General features: G+C 40.3%; 1 protein-coding gene across 1 annotated transcript in view; it reads left to right on the plus strand.

The window, feature by feature from the left end:
• Positions 1-9584, plus strand: part of LGR4 (leucine rich repeat containing G protein-coupled receptor 4) — a 94873-nt gene extending 85289 nt beyond the window's left edge. Inside the window, exons 12-16 of the mRNA XM_079788061.1 lie at positions 993-1064; positions 1370-1495; positions 2390-2505; positions 2762-2845; positions 6414-9584. Of these exons, the coding sequence (XP_079644187.1) occupies positions 993-1064; positions 1370-1495; positions 2390-2505; positions 2762-2845; positions 6414-7690 (1675 nt within the window). The 3' untranslated portion in view covers positions 7691-9584. The remainder of the gene's footprint in view (positions 1-992; positions 1065-1369; positions 1496-2389; positions 2506-2761; positions 2846-6413) is intronic.
• Positions 9585-11483: the final 1899 nt, after the last annotated feature.

Below are 11483 nucleotides of genomic sequence, written 5' to 3' on the forward strand. Positions count from 1 at the left end.
GAGCTTCAGTGCAGGACACACACATCACTGAATTAGTGAACATTTTTTAAAGTGCAGAATACATTCAAAAAATTGACAGTGAAGTGAACTTACGTGTATTGAGTCCTGCTTTTCAGCAGACCCCCATTTGGAAATGAGAAATGCATTCTCCTCGAAAACATTGTATTGGTGGTGTTGTCGCCGGACCTGTCCTTGTCGCCGGCAGGCTTGTTGTGGGTCTGGGCCCCAGGAGGAAGGGGACTGGCTCCTCGCTGCCATCACTTCTGGAGCCCCGATAAGCGACAACAATGAGAAGCTGGCCTTTTTGTGATTGGAAACCCAGTTTGTTGAGTTTTCCTGTTATCTAGGAGACGTGTCATGGAATGCATTTATCCAATCTCTGAATTTCCAGTCAGGCTCAGTTTAAGTGTGGTTGGAGATTATTTTTCTGTTTTATTATTTCTGTAGTAGCAGAATTCCTCAGGGTGTGTTCCTCAATACAGTATGGTTCTGCTGTTGATATGATGTTTATTTCCTGCTTGAGGGGGGGGGAAAAAAGATATCTGAAGCCCTTCTGGAATGCTCTTGTTTGCATATTGATTATTTGTCTTCTCTCGGAGCCTTATCACTAACCTTTGAGAAGGCAAATAAGAGGAAACCTGCTTTTATTTTCAGCTTTGTCAGGAGCTGAGCTTTTTCTCACCTAGTTAATGGTACCAAAGGTTATATCATATCATTTATATTTTTGAACTGCACCAGAACGATAAGGGGGAGAAAATTCACAACTGTTTTGAAACAGATGCCAAGTGGAATTACTGCTCCATGGGAACACATTCCAAGACATAGGTTTTGTGAAGGAGAGGTATTCAACACCCAAATGAAAATGTTGTTGGACAAATTAAAGGTTTTTGTTATTGGGGATATTGTGACTACCTCAGATTCTAAAGTGTAGTCAAAGTAACTGCAATTTGAGTTTATTTGAAAATATTAACACATTATTCTTATAATTGCAGAGATCTGAGTAGAAACCTGATCCATGAAATTCACGACAGAGCTTTTGCCAAGCTTGGGTCAATAACTAACCTGTAAGTTGAAGACTTTATGCAATAATATCAGGAAAGTCATGAATAGTCTACAGAAACTTGTGTTTATTGACCTGTCTGAATATTTTTCTGTTTAGTTGTTTCCTTGTATAAAGGCTAACTGCATGGATATAGTACGAGCTTTTATTATGGCGAGATGCATGCTAGATTTCATTATTTAACACAAATCACCTTCCTCCTGGAACTCTAATGTCTATGATGTTAACATGCACAGATATTTCTGTGTGATTTGCATCTTGGGAGTTATGCATCTTGGGAGTTAATTTGATGTCTGGTTCACATTTTAGAGATGTAAGTTTCAATGAATTAACGTCTTTTCCTACGGAAGGCCTGAATGGGCTAAATCAACTGAAACTTGTGGGCAACTTCCAACTGAAAGAAGCTTTGGCAGCAAAAGACTTTGTTAATCTCAGGTGTGTTTTTGCTTATTTTTTCTTTTTTGTTGATGGTAGGGTAGGCCCCTAAATGATAGAGTGTGCTAGCTTTTTTTTTTTTTTAATTTAGTGGGTTTTTGAGTTTTTTGTTTTTTTTTTTTTTTTTTTTTTTTTGCTGTGGTTCCCAGATTTTCTTGGAGGCTATAATTTAAGAGTATTTTCTACCCCAATCCTCACAGATTTGGTGTAAAATAGAACTTGAGCATCATTCCATAGTTTTTAGGAATATGAATTGGAGTCCTTGATGCTGTCAAAGAGATAACAGAGCTATTCATCAGAATGGTTTTTTATATAGTGGATTTGACATTAGCAACATGATGACAGAAACCACATAAGTGGGAGCCTATAGAAAATTGATACAATGCTATATAGCACTTTATGGAGACAAAGTATTAGAATGGGGACTTCATTAGATATAATAGAGAGAGGGCTTGGGGTCATTATTTTGGGAGAGGAGAATATATATTTTCACTATACTTACAAACAAAGTAAATTCATTTAATGGTAGAAATTCACAGATGACTTGAGACATTAATTTTAAATGAGACAACCAGTTTCATATGATACATTGGGTGTGGTTAGTTCATTTATAAAAGGAGTGTTACTGTAAAATTTTAAACATGGTTTGGTTTAAATCCAGTTTGTAAAAGCATATCTTATGTAAATGAGAAGCTCATGCTGTCACCTGATCCCAGAGCTCTTTTCACAGATGAGGAAACTGAGGCCTGGAAAGGACACTGAGCGGCTTAAAGCCAGTGACAGCGAGGTCTTTCTGACTCCTAGGCTGGGGCTTTCAGTGACTAAAATACTTTTTGCAAAACAAGCACGTCTGTGAAGTTGCTGTTCAATGCAGATTTTACAATTATTTTCCAGGTCGTTATCTGTACCCTATGCTTATCAGTGCTGTGCATTTTGGGGTTGCGACTCTTACACCCATTCAAACACGGAAGATAAGAGTCTCCAAGAACACGGTGTGGCCAAGGATAAAGGCAAGTGCATGTACTTGGTAAACTAGAACACACTTGATGGCATCAATCAGAGCCTCTGTTATTGTAATCGATTTGTGAAGGATCGGTAGGAAACCTGAGAAAAATGGCGTTTGCTGTGTCCCTGGCATCTTTAATATGTTATCAAGCCTCGTAACAAGCTGAACTTACATCATGTACGAGAGACGGGATCGCAGGAAACGGATTCTTTTGAATCACATAAAGCTTGAATTCAAAACAGCCGATGTTTTATCCTCAGGGCCCGCGGATGCCGCAGGGGTCACTAGCAGCGCTGAAAATGAAGAGCACAGTCAGATAATTATCCACTGCACGCCTTCAACAGGTATGCCCGACTGAGTGTGCTGCAGTTTCTTGCTTTAAATGCACATTAGGCAACTGTACCTGAAACTTCTGGGGATAAGTGTGATTTCGGGAATGGGGGTGGGAGTAGATGACCTCATCAAGTCTGTGACTCAGTGTGTGGCCTGTGCACCCGGAGCTTAGGCATCTCTTGCAGAACCTCCAGTCCAGACCCACTGTATCTGAATCTGTGTCAACGAGCTCCCAAAATGAGGGTTATGAACATTAAATATTGAGAGGCACTTTTTTTAAATTTAATTTTTATTTTACTTTTTTCTCAATGCTTCTTTAACACTAGGCCTAGTTACATAAGGTACTTAACTGATCTGTAAGGATTTTTAGTGTTTTTTTAAATACATTTTTATTGATTTCAGAGAGGAAGGGAGAGGGAGGGACAGAAACATCAATGGTGAGAGAGTATCATTGATCGGCTGCCTCCTGCACGCCCCCTACTGGGGATTGAGCCTGCAACCCGAGCGTGTGCCCTTGACCGGAATTGAACCCAGACCTTCCAATCCGCAGTCCAACGCTCTATCCACTGAGCCAAACCAGTTAGGGCTTTTTTTGTTTTGTTTTGTTTTTTGTTTTAAATGCAACCTTTCCTTTTAATTGTCTTTTATGTCATTGAACTTAGTAGACTTGGGAAAATTAGTAAACTGACCATTGTGACTGTGATGTCATATTCTGCCTGTCAGAGAAGATGGATTTAGAATTTAACTGTAAAAGAAAAAAAGGAATTGGCTAAGTTGCATGCTGTGAAGTAGCTCCCTTTCTTAGCATATTGACAACAGGTTGATCTGGACGTTAATTTCATGACTCAGAATCACATAACAGGATTCTCTAATTACTGCTGAATTGTGAGTCTCTCGGGGTGCTGCACATGTGTCTTTTAATACTTAGCATAGAGAATACGTATAAATAATAAGAATACTTGCGTAGAGAATAAGCTTCAGGTGGCCAGATGAGTGAATGAGATTGGCAAGAATCATTGATGTTTATGCAATTTGTCTAATTTCTGTATTGTTGGAAGTTGAAGGATGCAGCTCCCTCACTTGCCCCACTGGGGTTCTTGTGTTGGAGAATGTACATCAGGAACTGGCAACCCAGTGAGAAGAGACCAGCTTCATTAAGGGGAGATGAGACCTGATCATGCTGAGGTTCCATTTCCTCCATCCACACTGAATTTAAACATTGGGGTCAACCAGGAGGGCGTGAGGTCTGAGCTCACCTCCCCCCGGCTGCAGTAGGGATGGACTGCAGGCCTGTCTCCCTGTCTCTCGCAGTTGTAGTAACAGGGATACCTATGTGCTCACTCAGAAGCCAAAGTAGAGGAGCGCAGGAACCTTCTGTTAGAACTGGAGGAGGCCACAGGTTTCCTGGAACAGAGACTGGGTGGGGTTTGCTTCCCGGGGAACTGAACTCCACCCACTAGTCAAACACTTGTCAAAGTGAGCCGTTCTCCCAGGTCAGCTGAGCCATTCCTCCCCGAAGAAGGGTGGCTTCAGATACACAGATAAAAGTGAAAGCTTCCTGCTAACACCTCCCTGAGGGGGAAATTTTAAAAATTAATTAATTAGAAACAAGTTTTAAACGTTTCTTGTGCTATTTGGAAGTCAGAATTAAATGGTGTAGACCTGGTTGGTTAGGTTTGTGACTATCTCAGTGATTAAAATGCTTTATAGCATGTATTAAACTTCATGACAGTTCAGGAAGATAAGTCAGAACATGTCTTTTAGGCAATTGCAGTACATCGTTTTCTTATGCTTTGTAGACAAAAACTTTGTTTTTCTTTACTGATTTTTAAATAAAACAGTTGTCATTTGTGGCATAACCAGCATGTCAAAGTCAGTTACTGGAATTACCATTTAGCTACTAAATTAGTTCTTGCAATCCTACTTTAAGTTACACAGAATTTTATTGGACGTAGCTTTATATGAATACTTAACATCACCATGTTTTAGTCCTTCCTGCACTATCTTAACTCAATAACCTTTGTGCAGGTCAATCGAACACTATGAAATCTCAGTTTCTTTGGATGAAAAATGGGGATAATTACACCCATGTTAATCTGCCTCATCAGATTGCCTTTGAAAGCCATAAAAAGTGTATAAAATATATGTATACATACATATATGATTATTATTAAGTATACTAGGACTAGGAAGGAAGAAGAAAAGAACCTAATATTACTGAAGTCGAACTGTATACCAGTAGCCTGTTTAGGTACCTATGTATGTAATATTAAGTTCCACAGCTTTATGAAATGGGCATTATTATCCACAAGTGAGAAAATGAAATTTACAGATTTAAGTTGCTTCCTCAAGAAAAAGAGTAGCAAGTTATGGATCCTGAATTCAAACCCTAGTTTATCCAATTCCAAACTCTTAGTATATCAGGCACCTTGCATATGCTAGACATGGTGCTATGCATATTAACTTAGGTGTAAGAAAAAGTGAGATTTTTCTTTTAAATATCACTATATAAATTTACCAAATATTTAAGAAAAAGTTGTGTTTTGTTTTGTTTTGTTTTTGAAAAGCACTGTTTATTAGTGGACTATAATCCCCAGGGCCTTTGCAATCAGTTATTGGTGAGTAAATGAGTGAATAAATCCTTGGAGGTCAGATCAGGCAAATCTTTTTCCCTATATCCTCACTTTCCCCCAAATCAGATCTTAAACTAATTTCAGCCTAAAGCCTGAGACTGGAGAGAGAAGTCACTGCTCTATCCCCACCCTTACCCTGTGCTCAGGGCCTCAGAAAATAAAGGAGTGAAACTAAGAAAGGAAACTTCCCTGATTTCTCTTTCTGAACCCTCAGTTAGGGGCCCTGGAATTGTGCTGACTGTAGCAGCCCATCATGTCACTGAGAGTGTAGAATAAAAGTAGTTATTTTTAAATAGTCCAGTGCAGTGACTAAAATATCTGAAATAGTGATCTTTTCAATTTGGTTCAATTCAGTTTGGTAGCAGATTTAATTATTCTAGAATTAGAGGCCCGGTGCATGAATTCGTGCACAGGTGGTGTCCCTAGGCCTGGCCAGTGATCAGGGCCGATCGGGGCCGTCTCGCTGAGTCCCAATCAGGGCCTGCTGCCCGGGGGTTGGGGTGGGGGATGGACGGGGGAGGGACCATGGGAGGTTGGCAGACCAGCCCTGATTGGGGCGGCCAGCCGGGGGGAGGGACCATGGAAGGGACCATGGGAGATTGGGGAGGCCAGCCGGTGGGAGGGACCACGGGAGGTTGGATGGCTGGGGGACCCTGGAAGGTTGGCCAGCTGCGGGGAGGGACCCAGGGGAGGTTGGCCGGCCGCGGGAGGTTGGCTGTGAAAGCGCACTGACCACCAGGGGGCAGCTCCTGCTTTGAGCATCTGCCCCTGGTGGTCAGCGTGCTTCATAGCGACTGGTCGACCGGTTGTTCCAGTCGTTCTGGTCGTTTGCTTGTAATGGTCACTTAGGCTTTTATATATATAGATTATTTTTAGTGTCTTAAGCCATATCATATGGAACATGCTGTTTCCTAAATTGTCTTTTTTTCCCCGTTTTTCATTTTAGGTGCTTTTAAGCCCTGTGAATATTTACTGGGAAGTTGGATGATCCGTCTTACCGTGTGGTTCATTTTCTTGGTTGCATTGTTTTTCAACCTGCTTGTCATTTTAACAACATTTGCACCCTGTACATCACTGCCTTCCTCCAAATTGTTCATAGGCCTGATTTCTGTGTCGAACTTACTCATGGGAGCCTATACTGGCATCTTAACTTTTCTGGATGCTGTGTCCTGGGGCAGATTTGCTGAATTTGGCATTTGGTGGGAGATTGGCAGTGGCTGCAAAATAGCTGGGTTTCTTGCCGTTTTCTCCTCAGAAAGCGCCATCTTTTTATTGATGTTAGCAGCTGTCGAACGAAGCTTATCTGCAAAAGAGATCATGAAAAACAGGAAAAGCAATCATCCCAAACAGTTCCGGGTTGCTGCCCTTTTCGCTTTTGTGGGGGCCGGCGTGGCAGGCTGCTTCCCCCTCTTCCACGGAGGGGAGTACTCTGCGTCCCCCCTGTGCTTGCCGTTTCCCACGGGAGAAGCACCATCCTTAGGGTTCACGGTGACCTTGGTGCTGTTAAACTCACTCGCGTTCCTGTTAATGGCCATCATCTACACCAAACTCTACTGCAACTTGGAAAAGGAGGACCTTTCCGAGGGCTCGCACTCTGGCATGATTAAGCACGTTGCTTGGCTCATCTTCACCAACTGCATCTTCTTCTGCCCCGTGGCCTTTTTCTCCTTCGCGCCGTTGATCACCGCCGTCTCGGTCAGCCCTGAGATCATGAAGTCCGTCACGCTGATCTTTTTCCCGTTGCCCGCTTGCCTGAACCCAGTCCTGTATGTCTTCTTCAACCCAAAGTTCAAGGAAGACTGGAAGTTGCTGAAGCGACACCTTACCAAGAAGAGCGGGTCGGTGTCCGTGTCCATCAGCAGCCAGGCGGGCTGCGTGGAGCAGGATTTCTACTACGACTGCGGCATGTACTCGCATTTGCAGGGCAACCTGGCCGTGTGTGACTGCTGCGAGTCCTTCCTCTTGACAAAGCCGGTGTCGTGCAAACACTTGATAAAGTCACACAGCTGCCCGGCACTGGCCGTGGGTTCGTGCCAAAGGCCGGACGGCTACTGGTCGGACTGTGGCACGCAGTCGGCCCACTCGGATTACGCCGATGAGGAAGATTCCTTTGTCTCGGACAGTTCTGACCAGGTGCAGGCCTGTGGACGGGCCTGCTTCTATCAGAGTCGAGGCTTCCCTCTGGTGCGCTATGCTTACAACCTGCCGAGAGTGAAGGACTGAGTCGGTGTGTCGGGGACGGTATCCCCCATCAGCCAAGATCAGCAGTGTTGAGAGAGTGGACCCTAGTCTGATCTTCCATCGGGGAAGCACTTCTGTGATCACTTGCCTGGTGTCCCTTAGGAGGAGGGGGAGGCGGCAGACATCTTCAAAGAACAAGTGCCTAAACGACCCATGGGTGGAAAAAAATCCAGTGTCCAAGCCATGTGTGGTCTGTTGGGAACAACTCTGTACCTTGGAAAGGTTTTCTGTATATCCTAGCATTCTAACGTTAGGTTTATCGGAAATTTGCCTAAGCAGCCAAATGTTACCTGTTTCTGAATTAAGCACAAGCTAAAGAACAGCTGTTAATATATTTTTAAGAATATTTTTAAAACGTGGTTTCACACAACTGAAGAAAGTCTTGCTAATTTTACCTAATGTTTGATCATTAATCTCAGGACAACGGACTTCAGGGCCAAAAAAAGGGGATCGTCTCCCAGGTAGGACTGTGAGAGTGAATGTAGGCCTTAGGTTGTTGCGTTTTCTGTTTCCATCTTTGACATAATAGATATCATACATTTTCTTGGAGTGATTTGTAAATCTTAAAAACCGAAGATGTTTTTAAAACAATATTAACAACTATTAGATTTTAAAAGAAAGCATGAACATTTGTTTTTAGTCGTTTGACATTGCTTTGGCGCGATCAGTCATTTTTCCCTCGAGTGTTTTGTCATCACACTACTATGAAAAATAAAGGGCTAATTGCTGTGTGGGTTTAGTAGATTTGGCTAAACTACTAACTAACATCGGAGTTTAATAGTATCTGAGGGATTTCATGGCTCTGTGTAATGTTCCCATTAATGAACACTTCCTAATATCATTGGCTTTACAGATGTTTTCCAGTTTTGTTGGTATGTTACCTACTTATATTTTGAATTATACAGAAAGAAAACTGTGGCAAGTAATTGCATTTAATTGGAAGAAATTGGGAGTAATTATGATACAAAGCACTTACATTTATTTCTTAGTTGGATTCTCCTGAACTTACGCTGTTTCATGGACGTTTCCATAAATTTCCCCCTACAGTAATTTACAAAAAGCCTGTGAAACAATAGTTCACAGCTTAGATACTGTGTTTTTGTGAAACAGGACACATGTCATTAAAAAAGAAGAAGAAGAAGGGATAAAAATGAATAAAGCTTAGGCTCATGTCTTTAAAAATGAAAAATTTTATTTGATTCTCATCTATGGACTTTTGACATGTCACGATGTGGGGTCTTAAAGTTATAAATGTTCAATATGTTTTTTGGACAATATGCTAAATCAATAGCAAACCCACTGCCATATTAGTTTTTCAGGATATACTAAAAACATTAAGCTAGATTGCAGTTTAATAATTAAACTGTATATACTGTGCATATAATGAATTTTTATCTTATGTAAATTATTTTTAGAACACAAGTTGGGAAATGTGGCTTCTGTTCATTTCGTTTAATTAAAGCTACCTCCTAAACTATAGTGGCTGCCAGTAGCAGAATGTTAAATTGTGGTTTATATACTTTTTTGCATTGTAAATAGTCTTGGTTGTACATTGTCCGTGTAATAAAAACAGAATCTTTGTATATCAAAATCATGTAATTTGTATAAAATGTGGGAGGGATTTATTTACAGTGTGTTGTAATTTTGTAAGGCCAACTATTCACAAGTTTTTAAAATTGCTGTCATGTTTGTATATTTACACATTGATAAATATTAAATCATAACTTGGTAAAAAATATCCTAGCTAAAAGTTTTTTCCTTCAAAATTGAAGTTACTGAAACACCTTCACTGCATTCATGTAAAAATAGAATTCATTTAAAAATAGAATAGTAGGTAGGTATATAAAATATGTGGTAAATCATGCTATCCATATGGTCATAAATACAATATTATAAGCAGCATTTTGAATTATTGTTTCCAGAAAGCAATCTGCTTTGTCTTAATATATAATATTAATATATAATGAATTTGCTTAATGTTAAAGTAAGTAAAGTGAAATAATATTTAAATACTTTAAATAATAATAAAAAATATTTGTTATTAAGAAATAGGAGTGCTAGAAGAAATATTAGAGCAGTTTGCTGAAATTTAGAAGATTCTAAGTATGAGCCATACCCATGAAAAACAAATTGAAATTAAGAGAAATTTGAGAAAAGGTGAAATTTAAGAGAATACCATCAATTAGGTCTTTATTTAAAAGCAGATGATTAAAAACATGCATAATACCAGTTGTCCAATTTCTTAGAAATAACTCAATGTTCACAATCATCAAGCCCTCATGTGACAGATGAGAAAATACAGGGCTTAATAAATTTAAGTAAATACCTGAGTCACATAGCAAATTAGAACCCAAACCAGCACCCAGTTCCTCTTAATTTGAAACATAGGTTTTTGTGTGTATGTGTGTGTTTTTAAACTTGTGTATAGGTTTGGAATTTCCATAATAAAAAGTAGAATAGTATAATTATTCCTCCTCCCATCCCCTCATCCCTCACTCCTCACCTCCAGTACCCGTCCATCACCCACCCAACTTAGGCAATTATCAACAGCACAAGGTAAATCTTGTTTCATTTTCATCCCATTCACTAACCCTTTCCGATCCCTTTGCCCTTAGATTATTTTGAAGCAAATCTAAGACATACTGCTTCATCTGGAAACATTTTAATATGTCTAGGGATACATTTTTTTAAATTGTTTAAAGTATTACCTTTGTCTCCTTTTCCCCCCCATCGACCCCTCCCCAGCCAATCCCACCCCCCAGGACATGCCCCCACCACCCCAGTGTTCGTGTCCATTGGTTATGCTTATATGCATGCATACAAGTCCTTTGGTTGATCTCTTACCTCCCCCCTCCCCAATCTAGGGATACATTTTTAGAAGTTGCATAATATATTGCCACAGGGTTAAATGGTAATGACATTGTTTTTATACCAAAGAGAGATTTTTAGGCACAAGTAACTGCACTTATAGGTTACAAAGCCAGCAAAAATAATCTTGACTATACCAGGAAAGTGAAAATAAATGAGCAGTAAGAAGCAAAGATACTAAGTCAATACCGTAAAACATAAGAGGAGAGGCCCTCTTTTGAGCTTATTTATACATTTATATATAATTCTCCCAAACTTGATTATGGCTTCTGAGTCCCAGTAATGAAAAGGCGCTGTAAGAGAGGAGACCACAGGCCTCGATGATGTTCAAGCACCGGCACCATGCAGCTCTTCGCCTCATAGCTCCACTGTTGCGACAGCATAATGTCATAGCTGGTCATTATGATGATTCTGGGGCATTAAGAAAAGGGCATAATTTGTTAAGTAAAAACATTTTAGGGAGGCACAGAAGTATATGGCTTTTTATATCACCATACCAAGAGGTTAAAGTGGAAAAACCTTGTAGTTTAAGTGATGTAATTTGCCATCTACCATGTTCTCTGTCATGTCCTATGCTAGGAGCTTTGAGGATTAATGAGATCATATGACTAGGAGGCAGGTTATTTCCCTGTCTTACAGAGGAGTAAGGACTTGGAAAGGCCAAACAGCCTGTTTTAAGGAAACCTGAAATCTAGTAAGAGGAAACCACTGATTCAAACCCAGGTCCCTTTCTTACTAAAACGTGTGCGTGCTTTTTCTTCTATGCTTCAGTTTTGTCAGATTATGACTTTTGCAAATAGCTTTTCAAATTTACCTCCTTCTGAAGCCCTAAGTTACTCTGGGGCCTTCTGATGCTCTCGTTGATTCTAGAGATGTTCTCATATAAAAGATTTTAAACAAATATGCT

This window comes from Cnephaeus nilssonii (genome assembly GCF_951640355.1).
Source record: "Cnephaeus nilssonii genome assembly, chromosome: 13".
In the NCBI taxonomy this organism is placed as follows: domain Eukaryota; kingdom Metazoa; phylum Chordata; class Mammalia; order Chiroptera; family Vespertilionidae; genus Cnephaeus; species Cnephaeus nilssonii.